At 37.6% G+C, this 13,895-nt stretch overlaps 1 protein-coding gene across 1 annotated transcript in view; it reads left to right on the forward strand.

Moving 5' to 3' along the window:
• LOC126283452 (major facilitator superfamily domain-containing protein 9-like) overlaps positions 1-10,172 on the forward strand; it is a 30,841-nt gene extending 20,669 nt beyond the window's left edge. The window contains exon 5 of the mRNA XM_049982272.1: positions 8,487-10,172. Within this exon, the coding sequence (XP_049838229.1) occupies positions 8,487-9,187 (701 nt within the window). The 3' untranslated portion in view covers positions 9,188-10,172. The remainder of the gene's footprint in view (positions 1-8,486) is intronic.
• The last annotated feature ends 3,723 nt before the right edge of the window (positions 10,173-13,895 follow it).

Genomic DNA, 13,895 nt, shown 5'->3' on the forward strand with positions numbered 1-13,895 from the left:
GATATGCTGTGTACCATCACTCGTACACAGACTATAACACTACATTCAAAATCACTTAAATCTTGATAATCTGCCATTGCAGCAACAGTAACCAATCAAACTACTATGTCAGACACTTCTCGTCTTTTATAGGCATTGCTGACCACATCACAGTATTCTGCCTGTTTATGTATTTATGTATTTGAATATATCTAAAAACAAAGATGATGTGACTTACCAAACGAAAGTGCTGGCAGGTCGATAGACATCCAAACAAACACAAACATATACACAAAATTCAAGCTTTCGCAACCAACAGTTGCTTCATCAGGAAAGAGGGAAAGACGTAAGGATGTGGGTTTTAAAGGAGAGGGTAAGGAGTCATTCCAATCCCGGGAGCGGAAAGACTTACCTTAGGAGGAAAAAAGGACAGGTATACACGCGCGCGTACACACACACACACACACACACACACACACACACACACACACACACACACACACACACACAGAGAGAGAGAGAGACATTTGTAAAGGCAAAGAGTTTGGGCAGAGATGTTAGTCGAGGCATAAGCACAGAGGCAAATATGTTGTTGAAAGACAGGTGAGGTATGAGCGGCGGCAAATTGAAATTAGCGGAGATTGAGGCCTGGCGGATAGCGAGAAGAGAGGATACTATTTGCTGCCGCTCATACCTCACCTATCTTTCAACAATATGATACAGTTGCGGAACAGTTCAGAGAAAGTTTGAGTCTCGTAACAAATAAATACCCCACTCATACGGTTATAGTTGGTGGGGACTTCAACCTACCCTCGGTATGTTGGCAAAAATACTTGTTCAAAACCGGTGGTAGGCACAAAACGTCTTCCGAGATTGTCCTAAATGCATTCTCCGAAAATTATTTAGAGCAGTTAGTCCACGAACCCACGCGAATTGTAAATGGTTGCGAAAACACACTTGACCTCTTGGCCACAAATAATCCAGAGCTGATAGAGAGCATCATGACTGATACAGGGATTAGTGATCACAAGGTCATTGTAGCTAGGCTCAATAGCATTTCTTCCAAATCCATCAGAAACAAACGCAAAATAATTTTATTTAAAAAAGCGGATAAAGTGCCACTAGAAGCCTTCCTAAAAGACAATTTCCATTCCTTCCAAACTGACTATGCGAATGTAGACGAGATGTGGCTGAAATTCAAAGATATAGTACCAACAGCAATTGAGATATTCATACCTCATAAATTGGTAAGAGACGGAACGGATCCCCCGTGGTACACAAAAAAGGTCCGAACGCTGTTGCAGAGGCAACGGAAAAATCATGCGAAGTTCAGAAGAACGCGAAATCCTGAAGATGGGCTAAAATTTACAGACGCGCGAAATTTGGCACGTACTTCGATGCGAGATGCCTTTAATAGGTTCCACAACGAAACATTGTCTCGAAATTTGGTAGAAAATCCGAAGAAATTCTGGTCGTATGTAAAGTACACAAGCGGCAAGACGCAGTCAATACCTTCGCTGCGCAGTGCCGATGGTACTGTTAAAGACGACTGCGCCGCTAAAGCAGAGTTATTGAACGCAGTTTTCCGAAATTCCTTCACCAGGGAAGACGAATGGAATATTCCAGAATTTGAAACACGAACATCTGCTAGCATGAGTTTCTTAGAAGTAGATACCTTAGGGGTTGCGAAGCAACTCAAATCGCTTGATACGGGCAAGTCTTCAGGTCCAGATTGTATACCGATTAGGTTCCTTTCAGATTACGCTGATACTATAGCTCCCTACTTAGCACTCATATACAACCGCTCGCTCACCGATAGATCTGTACCTACAGATTGGAAAATTGCGCAGGTCGCACCAGTGTTCAAGAAGGGTAGTAGGAGTAATCCATTTAACTACAGACCTATATCATTGACGTCGGTTTGCAGTAGGGTTTTGGAGCATATACTGTATTCAAACATTATGAATCACCTCGAAGGGAACGATCTATTGACACGTAATCAGCATGGCTTCAGAAAACATCGCTCTTGTGCAACGCAGCTAGCTCTTTATTCGCACGAAGTAATGGCCGCTATCGACAGGGGATCTCAAGTTGATTCCGTATTTCTAGATTTCCGGAAAGCTTTTGACACCGTTCCTCACAAGCGACTTCTAATCAAGCTGCGGAGCTATGGGGTATCGTCTCTGTTGTGCGACTGGATTCGTGATTTCCTGTCAGGAAGGTCGCAGTTCGTAGTAATAGACGGCAAATCATCGAGTAAAACTGAAGTGATATCAGGTGTTCCCCAGGGAAGCGTCCTGGGACCTCTACTGTTCCTGATCTATATAAATGACCTGGGTGACAATCTGAGCAGTTCTCTTAGGTTGTTCGCAGATGATGCTGTAATTTACCGTCTAGTAAGGTCATCCGAAGACCAGTATCAGCTGCAAAGCGATTTAGAAAAGATTGCTGTATGGTGTGTCAGGTGGCAGTTGACGCTAAATAACGAAAAGTGTGAGATGATCCACATGAGTTCCAAAAGAAATCCGTTGGAATTCGATTACTCGATAAATAGTACAATTCTCAAGGCTGTCAATTCAACTAAGTACCTGGGTGTTAAAATTACAAACAACTTCAGTTGGAAGGACCACATAGATAATATTGTCGGGAAGGCGAGGCAAAGGTTGCGTTTCATTGGCAGGACACTTAGAAGATGCAACAAGTCCACTAAAGAGACAGCTTACACTACACTTGTTCGTCCTCTGTTAGAATATTGCTGCGCGGTGTGGGATCCTTACCAGGTGGGATTGACGGAGGACATCGAGAGGGTGCAAAGAAGGGCAGCTCGTTTTGTATTATCGCGTTATAGGGGAGAGAGTGTGGCAGATATGATACACGAGTTGGGATGGAAGTCATTACAGCATAGACGTTTTTCGTCGCGGCGAGACCTTTTTACGAAATTTCAGTCACCAACTTTCTCTTCCGAATGCGAAAATATTTTGTTGAGCCCAACCTACATAGGTAGGAATGATCATCAAAATAAAATAAGAGAAATCAGAGCTCAAACAGAAAGGTTTAGGTGTTCGTTTTTCCCGCTCGCTGTTCGGGAGTGGAATAGTAGAGAGATAGTATGGGTGTGGTTCGATGAACCCTCTGCCAAGCACTTAAATGTGAATTGCAGAGTAGTCATGTAGATGTAGATGAATATCTTTGCCTCTGTACTTCCGCCTCGACTGACATCTCTGCCCAAACTCTTTGCCTTTACAAATGTCTGTGTGTCTGTGTGTGTGTACCTGTCCTTTTTTCCCCTTAAGGTAAGTCTTTCCACTCCTGGGATTGGAATGACTCCTTGCTCTCTCCCTTAAAACCCACATCCTTTCATCTTTCCTTCCCCTTCCCTCTTTCCTGATGAAGCAACCGTTGGCTGCGAAAGCTTGAATTTTGTGTGTATGCTTGTGTTTGTTTGGATGTCTATCAACCTGCCAGCACGTTCGTTTGGTAAGTCACATCATCTTCGTTTTTAGATATATTTTTCCCACATGGAATGTTTCCCTCTATTATATTCATATGTATTTGAATATGCGTGCCTATACCAGTTTAAATTTGGAGTGTGAATTAAAATCCATGGAGAAGAAATAAAAACTTTCAGGTTTGCTGACAACATTGTAATTTTATCAGTCATCAAAGGACCTGGAAGAGCAGTTTAACGGAATGGACAAGCCTGGAAAGGAGGATATAAGATGAACACAAAGAAAAGCAGAATGAGGGTAATAGAATCCATATGAATTAAATCAGGTGACACTGAGGGAACTAGATTAGGAAATGACACACTTAAAGTAGTAGATGAGTGTTGCTGTTTGGGAAGCAAAATAACTGATGATGGTCAAAGTAGAGGATATAAAATATAGACTGGCAGTGACAAGGAAAGTGTTGCTGAAGAAGAGAAATTTTTAACATTGAATATAGATTTGTCAGGAAGTACTTTTTGGAAGTATTTGTATGGAGTGTAGCCATATATGGAGTGGAAACATTGACAATAAATAGTTTAGACAAGATAAGAATATGAGCTTTCAAAATGTGGTGCTGCAGAATAATGCTGAAGCTTAGGTGGGTGCATCACTTAAGTAATAAGAAGGTACTGAGAAGTATTGTGGAAGAAGAATTTCTGACACAGCTTGACTAGAAGAAGGGATTGGTTGGTAGGACACATTGTGAGGCATCAAGACACTACCATTTTAGTATTGGAGGGAAGCGTGGCAGGTAAAAATTGTAGAGGGAGATAAAGAGATGAATATACTAAGCAGACTCGGAAAGATGTGGGTTGCAGTAGTTACTCAGAGATGAAGAGTCTTGACCAGGATAGAGGAGCATGGAGAGCTGCATCAAACTACTCTTTGGACTGAAGATGACAACAACAACCAGTTTCTTTGGCACTTCAGTGCATAATAGGTAGGGAATCGACGTATGTTAATGATTTTGCTTCTCTTGGTGCTCTTTATGATTTGTTGGCAACTTAAATATGCTTTGCACTGTTTGCCTGTTTCACTTTTTCACTGTTCTTTTTGTTTTTGCCATTTTGAATCAGAACTGGCAAGATCTCCTTTTTACTTTTGAGCATTGACTAAAATGTAAATCAAATTAACTTTTTATTAAGAAAGACACCAAGTAACTGTACATACTTTTCACACTTTATTTTTGCTTTATATTCAGTCATTGTATCACTTTTACTGTTTGCTTTGAGTCACTCAGTCACTTTGGTTCATCCCTTTGCAACTGATAAGAAACTGACATTCAAAATCACGACAGGTCTTGATTTATGTAACCCCACCAATACATAGTCCTACCAGTTGTGATTTCCAAAAAGGCTTTAAATGATGCACAATGTTCCAAAATATTCCATAACATTGGAGAGTTTTGTGGAATGTTCCACTGTGATAGGGGCTTCTGGGATTTTCCTGAAAATTCTGAAATCTTCCTGAATGTTCCAGACATTCCAGATCATTTTGGAAATTTCTAGAACATTCTGGGATGTTGTGAAATGCCCTTCAAAACTCTCAAATGTTCTGGAATGCTTTAGTGTGTTCTGGAATGTTCCAGAAATGATGAAACTTCCCAGCGCTTCAGGCAGAAATGGTAACCATCTTCATGAATGTAACTCTCGATCATACTGGGACTTGTTTCTGAGTTTTAATGGCACACTTGTTGGAATATATAGTGATCAAGCAAACTACATTAGCTAACCTTCCTTAGCTCAATGATAGACAAATAACAGAAGGGAATAAAAAGTTCCTGGCTCTATGGAAAGTAGTAGTAATGCAATCAAATGTGTGATCAGCATATGTTTCATGGGGAACCTTAGAGAGAGAGAGAGAGAGAGAGAGAGAGAGAGAGAGAGAGAGAGAGAGAGAGAGAGAGAGAGAGAGAGAGATTCTACACAACGGAGGCACATTATGGTGTAACTACAGTAGGCACACAATAGCACTATTTTCTAACTTAGCATGATTTTTCAGAAACAATAAAACCACGAAAAGATGACTGCGTGGCGAGAGAGAGACGAAACACACACAGTAAAATCACATAAAATACATAAGTAAGTGTTTGTGCTTCGTAATGAGAATAAATTCATCTGGCTCTGCTTGAACAATTTGTAACAGGTACAATGTTTTTATTATTTACATCAAGAAATTTACTCTTTTTCATTAAAGTACATATGTTTCTGAATTAAAAGAAGGTGTAAAGTTTTTGGTTCTCCTTTCAACTTCTGTGCAGAATACAAGAAGTGGCTGTAATATACCAAATGAGGGACAAGAATTCTAGAAACCTCCATCGCATCTGTGTTAAACACTGTACTTTATTCTTCTGCTAAATCCATCCTTTCCACAGTCATTCGGTCCTAAATTTTCCATCACACAATAATCTTTAATCTTTATTTGTGTGTAATAACTTTAGTCTTAGACGTCATCAGTTTTTGCACATTTACAAAAATATCATGCCATACCTATAATGACTCTATACAACAAATAGCTCATTATATACTATTATACAAACATTTACTACCATTAAAATTCTGAGGTGTAATATACTTGAATTGTCAATAATGGAGCTCAGATATCTTTGAGTAAGTATAAACATTTTTCAGTTAACAAGTGTTTCAATTTACATGTAAAGATATTTCCATGGAGTTCTTTTATATTATTTGGCAGCCTATTATAGAATTGTCTTCTAGGTTCAAGTGGACTGTGATCACATCTGGTTTAGGTATTGTAATTATGAATGTCTATATTCGTTACACTAAATTTATCATTCTTTTTACAAACTTAATATCCTTAAGGATGTACAGTGAATAGACACTCAGTAAATTATAATTTTTGAAGTGGTTTCTGCAGGATTGGCATTTACTTATACATGGTTAATCAAAAGGAAGAATGAGATTTCAAACATTTGTTGCTTCAAAACTTCAAAAGATAAGAACACAATTCCAATGTTCTTGGAAAGAGATAAGTAAAAATTTTTATGCGTTCAATGTGAGCATCGTGTGTTCCATGACAGATATTAAAACAGTGGTTTATTTCCTGTTACACATGAAATAGTTGGTCTCTCATTATCGAATTCATAGTTTCGACAACACAGTGTCACATGCAGACTTCCTAGAGTGTTGGGAATGGAGGGGGGGGGAAACATGTTCTTTTATGAAATCCCCCAGTTAAATCTCTACGTGTGAGGCCTGGAGACTTGGGAGGCCACCAGTCATGAATTTCATCTTTTGCTCCTCCTCGAATGCTGTCATTCTGGTAATATAGGATATGCTTAGAGAAATTCTCTAAGCATATCCAGGGTTACCTGAATGATAAGAGTGCATAAAAATTTGAACCTCTGTCTTTACAGGAATGTTGGACTTGCGTTCTTATCTTTTGTAGTTTTGAAGCAATAAATGTTTGAAATCTGTCCCTTCTTTTTGAATAGCCTTGTATTAGCAACTTTTCTAACTGCTCTCTTTTGATGCCTAAGTAAGTCTATCCAAGTAGACTGTGTGTGCCCCGTTCCAGTTTTAGTTGCATATTCTAAATGCAAGTGAATTAGTCCATGGGGCACTTGTTTAAGGACAGGAGAATCTATTCTCTTTGAAAGATGCTTTAATAAGTAAACATTGCAACTAATATTTTTACGGACGTGACATGTAGCGCATATGCTTTTTCTATGTAAGATGTTCTTCGATCACAATGACTAGAAACTTATTTTTATTGGATGTTTCAACTATAGAGAATGATTCAGTATGAGATTGGTTATATTTCAATAAGAATTTCAATACAACAGTCTTTTCCTTGTTTATAGTAAATTAATTCATTGTTAGATGTTCTGTGATCAGTTCTGAGTTCTCTTTATTGCTTTGTAATGCTAGCTGATCAGTGCGGCCCCAGCTAATTAAATAATCATGTTTAAGCAGCATGGACAAATTCAGTGTGTGTTGCCCACTCCAAAATCCTTAAGACACTACCAAGTTATCATGTTAGGAACAGTGGTGCTTGAATTATTTAGAAAATAATTTCTGGGCTTATTAGTGTGTGTTTTTTGTGTGCTTTTGCCTGTGACTAGTTTTGTGTAAATACTGTGTGGCAGTACACATCATCTGTTACTACAGATGCATTGTTGTATTCTGCCAGAAGACAAAAAGACTGAACTTGTGTGCAGACTTATAAAATGCTATGCAAAAATGTTTTGAGCAGTGTAAGGAATGTGTACAGGTGTGTGTATCCAAATATATCCTACATTAAAGGGACAATCGCTAATTATGAACATGTTTTAGTACATTTGCAAATCTGGATCTTAAGTATAATTTCTTGTGAACCATATCTCTTGCTTGTCCTTTCCTAATGGATTACAATGACACACGTAAGGTATAGATTTTCATATTTCCTGTTACAGTGTCAGGTCACATTTAAAGCTAGGAAAACAGTCACAATAATATAACATTACAAATAGTCTCTTAGTAATGCTAGCAACATATGCTGTGTGTCTAGGAATTTTATTGACCCATTACTCCTCTTGCAGTTATTTAAGGCCTAAAGGTAATTGCTCACCTAATAGGAGAGTTGAAAGGAAATTTAGACAACTCAACACCTCTATTATTAAGCATGTTGTTAAATTTCACCAGAGCTTAGCATTACCTTCAGTACTGCTCTCTTTGGGTCCAGTGCTGATAGAGAATTAGATTCAACACTGGCCATCACATAAAGATGCTCAGAGATGGACTAAAATAATTGCATTACTATGATGGCTGTCAACAACAATGTGTTTCATTAATTTACTCTTTACCTGGCAAATATCAACTATTAACATCCAGGCAGTAACTATCTATGGAAATTTTCCTCACTGCAGTCCAGTCTCCAAAAAAATGTGCACTCTCATCCCTTCCATATGTTGTGTGTAAAGGCATTTCATACATACTATGCAGCTATTTGTTACTTAATTTTTGTTGTCTTTGATTGTTTAAACTTAAACTCAAATTCTATATTTGTGCTTTTTTCCAGGCATAGTATACAAATACCTGTGGACTGCAGAAAAATCTAATTCTGCACCAGTGTTGGAGACACAAATGAAGCCTACAAAAACTGGAGTGTTAAAAATAGTAGCAGAACTCACAGAAGTCGATTGGTCTTTTTACTGGGATTTATTTATTATAAAATTTCTTTTATCTTTTGCACAAAAAGTATTCTACTCCAATTATTCTAGCACTGTACAAGAAAAATTTGATCTTACTCCAAAATGGGTAGGGTATACCATATCATTTCAAGGCATGATTGGTGCTATTTGTGCATTTTCAGTGAGTTGGATTGAAGGGTTTCTTTTCAAAAACTGGAAAACAAAGTCTCTTGTACTGCTTGGTTTCTTGTTGCTGTCTTTTGCATTTTTTGCTGTAAGTATTGTAGAGCAGTTAAATATTTTTGTTTTGTTTCTTATACCATTAAGCTTTTCATTTTCTTTGCTACGGATTCTTAGTACCAAAATGATAATAAATAGAACAGATCCCAATAAGAGGGGTTCTGTTACTGGAGCCAGTAACAGCATTTCATCCATTGCTCGCTTAATTGCTCCACTATGTTCAGGTGCAGTGCTTGAATACTTAGGACCTTCATCTGTACCATTATTATCTGTGGCGAGCTCTTTTTGTGGAGTATTGCTGGCGGCAGCATTTCCACTTAATGTTGTGCCTCAAAAGAAATATAGTTGACGCAGTTATCATTTACGGTGAAGCTTACCTGTTTCACACTCCAATGTTGCTGTTCGTGTGTGATGGTGTTACTGATCAGTAATTAATTGTCAGAGTTTGTTAAACCCTGTATTCCACAAAACGTGTGATTGACAGGGTGTCAGTTGTGATATTATTAAAAACACTGACTTATGTAGATAGTGCAGAGAGAGTAAGTTAAAGATTGTTTGTGCCAAAGTATCTATATACTGACATGCATTTAAAAATTTTAATCCTGTTGCTGACATTTTATCATTCTCACTGTGTGCATGAGAGTTACAGATGTTATTGAAGAATATTACTCTAGTTTTGTTTTAAACATTTTATGTTTGTTACTGATGGTATTAAAGTTCTATTTATTATTTTTGTGCATAAAGTAAATGGATTGGATATAATTTAGAAATCAATTTTTAAAATTTTGTTATCAATTTTATTGTCTTTATCAAATTTCAAAACTAGAAGTACTTTGTTAACACAGGATGAATTGAAGCTTTAATATATTGTTAATTTTGCCAGTACCTTTCTCGAAATGTGGGCTGGTGACAGATGATAAAATTAGGTTTTAAAAAGACCTGCATGTGAAAAACATGATATTGTCACATTGTTCCTATCAGTATTTATTGTGTTTAATGGCTTTTAAGTGACTGTGATGTGCTAAAGTGATTGTGGCTATATTATTTGATGGAGATACTTGCATTGTTTTAACTTCTGATCAATGTATGTGGCATTTCTGTTTAAAACATCATTGATAATTCTTTAAAATAAGGTCCAGTATAGATTTTGGACTGCATTTCCACGGGACCAAAGTTTGGACTGAATTTCCAGGAGACCAAAGAAATAATGCATGTTGTTTATGTAAATTCTGTAATTTCAAAAAGATAGTTCCTGTGAAAAGTACTCCATATACGTTCAATATTTTTTATAAGTTAATATACTGAATATACTATTATTAAAAAACTACAGATACATACTATTATGTTGGCATAATTTATCAAGTCTCCTATCAGCGACACAACTCCCACACTTTCCCAGCTCCATGCCCACTTTTTCAAGGACGTTAACAATCCATTTTCAGGTAATTTGAGACCAATAGTGACATAATTTGTGTTCTGCATGAAGTTGAATATTGAAGTAAATGTACATGGCAGATTACTTACTAAGAAAAAATGCAAAATTATTATGGTACTAAATGGAATATTGCACATCATTGGTGTAATGGAATGAGACAAAGGCTTTAGAAATTGGATAAGCATATAAATTCTCCAATCTGGCTGTGTGTCAAGAATGACGTAGGAGGAAAAATTATCAAGATATTACATAGACTTGATCATAGAATACTTTCACAAGTGCTGGAATTAGGGGAAAAAGCTCGGCAGCAGTTCATTTCGCATTTGCAAAGGAGGCGGCAGAAGACTGGCCCCCAGTGTAAGCAAACATGAAAGAGTTTTTATCTGATGGGGTGTGTGTAAAGTGCAGGTGCCAAGACATCTGTGCTGGGTCTATTGCAATTCTTGATAGATATCTAACTATTTGCCATTAAATGTGACAAATGATCCAAAAATTCTTCTCTTTGCAAATGGTAAAGAATTATTATAAAGGATGCAAAACGTAGTACAAATGATGTAGCTAATAGGGTATTCAGTGACAACAACTGCAACTTTCAGGCAACAGATTAATGCATATTTGTTACCAAACGTGATGCATGTGCTTTCTCTGAAATTATTGTAAAAGTGAAATTGTATTGCCTGAATGTTGCCTGCGAGTGACATCCACCATTCGAAATTCTTAGGACTGGAGGGTAGATGGAAGGCTATCTTGGGGGTATCACTTTTAAGTGCAGAAATGGAATGCTGTTATCTTCAGTGTAAGAATGATCTCCACTGTCAAAACACAATTTGTTTACTTTCCTTACTTTTTCTATTCCTGTGTATGGTGTTAGATTATGGGGAAGCACTGTTCACTCACGAAGAACTTTTTAGCCCAGAAATTGTCGGTCATTGATCTGTTGTCAGTTAGCAACCTTCATGCAATCCACTTATGCGTACACCGTGGGATTTGTTGCTGACCTATTGATTCATTCATCAGGAACTGCAACATTCGTTCAGTGAACACTAGACTGAAAATTACTTCCACCTGCATAACACTTGACTGAACATTGTACAGAAAAGTCTGCTCTATTCAGCAGGTTTAATTTTCAATAGGCTTCCAGCAGAATTGGAGGAGATGAATGACCAATCCCAAGTACATTCTTAAATCAAGTTAAAAGATTTCCCTGTACACTCCTTTTCTGCACAAGAGTTTCTCACTGTTGTTCAAAACTTTTCTCTGTGAAGTGTTGTTCACACTTATACTCTGTTTCTGTATACTATTAGTCTCTGTTTCTAGATTTTTAACCATTTTTCTGTAAACTATGCAGTGACTCATTCTGTTACAAAATAGCTTTGGATCACATGGTAGCTGGTAAATAAATAAATAATAAATTGTACAACCTCAGAAAAACTAGGTGACTTCCTTGTAAATATTTATTATATGTTTCAGCCTCAGGTCAAGAAGTGCTCTCATTAACAGTTTGGTCTTGTTACCAGGTTAGTATCCATCAAACAACAATGAGTTGGATGCAGGTAACTGGCAACTGCCACTGAGAGCCTGTATGAGGCAGTGCATGGCAGAGCCATTGACACAGATGTTTGCCTGCTGCTGGCAATAGGCCTACCCCAGCAGTTCTTTTACATACATAAATTACCTCGGACCTGGGTTTCACCTCACACCATGCTTTAAATAGCTTCTGCTTCATTACTAAGTTGCTTGTGCTGGTTGCATTGTTAGCTGTGCACTCATCTCTATGCAGTCATTGGGCACTCTGCTCCCTTCTGGATTGCCTTACACACAGTTTCATTTCTCTTCAGAGTTCCTGACTAAATTACAAATGAAATGTAAGTTCTTTACACAACTACTAGTACTTGAGTGCAGTCATCTGAACAGACTTGAAGAGATGGTCATAATGTAAGCATTTCTACACGATGACCATTGGAATCGAGGGCTGCAGTTAACCAAATAACAGTGCTAATATCACACTGTTGTGTATACTGTTACATAGCTAACTGTAGCCTTCAGTTCCAACAGTGTGCAGATATATTTACATAATGAGCACCTCTTCATGCCTATTGAGTTGACCAGTTATTACATAATGCATACATTTATATATTGTATATATAAGTCAATTTAATTTATAATTTAGTCTCCATCAGTTCATCTGATAACTTAGTAACATGGTGAAACTGGTAATGGTATCATTTGCATGGCTTGATGCTTAAATATATACTACTACTACTACTACTACTACTACTTTAAAATACTCCATTTCATAATATTACATATGTGTTCCAACTACACGGGACTTCAAAATAGTTACTTTGACCTCACATATAGTTGAACTAGCAGTAATTTATTAATGTATTGTCACAATAGCATGATAGTTTCCGTGACAGCTGAAATTAGCAATTGAATAAACACTTTATTTTTTATGTCACAGACTTCTCCACTGCAATAAATTGTTGTGCTGTAAATGTATAAAAAGCATATTTAAATGGATAGTTCAATTGATGTCATGTTTACCTCTTTATCTTTTAGACCTGTGAAATGTAGCTAAAGCAGTGATCAGTTAAATTTGTGTCCGAATATGTTCCACTCTCCCTTAAAAATAGTTCATAAAATGTATTTCAGTGAACTTAGAAATTGAGTGGTTGGAGCTCTTACTATTCTGAGATAATTGTTGTTGACTTATTGTGCCATGTGGTGAATGAAATACTGACTGAAGCGTGAGGAGTCTCAATCAAATTAAATGAAGAATTAATTGAAATTACTACCCTATCTGTTTCCACTTCCCTGATTCCAAACAAGAGAAAGCTAGCTTACTTGAAGATCTTACGTCTCCAGACCCTGGCAGCAATGGGGATCGAACTTACAGCAGGTGTTACAGAACAATGGGCAGGGGAAATCTGCAAACATGTAACAGAAATTCAGAAAATATACATTGACGATTTAAAACACAATAGAATGCAAAAAAATAGGTCTGAGCACTAAGAGACTAACTAACTAACTAACCACACATCCATGTCCGAAGCAGGATTCGAACGTGCGACCGTAGTGGTCGCACAGTTCCAGACTGTAGCACCTAGAACTGCTTGGCCACTCCTGCCGGCAATAGAATGCCTTTTGCAGCATGGGATAACACCAATCCACAGTTGCAGATTACTGTCCGTATAGTCAGTCCTCCACAGAACAAGAGAAAAATAAACAAGAAATGAATATTCATCCAGTCCTAGAATCCTAACTACTAAAGTTTACTGAACAACCGTGAGAGGAAGAGGGAAGATTTTGTTGACCATGAGAAATGATAGATTTGAATGTGAAGGTCAGCAAGTGTGATAACTCTCACAGTCAGCATTGATGAGTGCTGTGGAGTCAGCTCAAAGTGCAAGCTCCGTGTACAGATAATTACTGCAGTAGAAGTAGGCCTGCTTTTTATCCACAGTGGTGGTGGGAGACTCCCTAGTGAGTAGGATGGGCATTCTGGGATTGCGTGTCTGCGTCTCCAATTTGGACACAACTCCTCCTTTCTTTAACAATCTACCCAATCTTGTGAATATATTAAATATATTCAGCAGATGCTAAAATTACTTGGACCTCA

This window comes from Schistocerca gregaria, chromosome 1 (genome assembly GCF_023897955.1).
Source record: "Schistocerca gregaria isolate iqSchGreg1 chromosome 1, iqSchGreg1.2, whole genome shotgun sequence".
In the NCBI taxonomy this organism is placed as follows: Eukaryota; Metazoa; Arthropoda; class Insecta; order Orthoptera; family Acrididae; genus Schistocerca; species Schistocerca gregaria.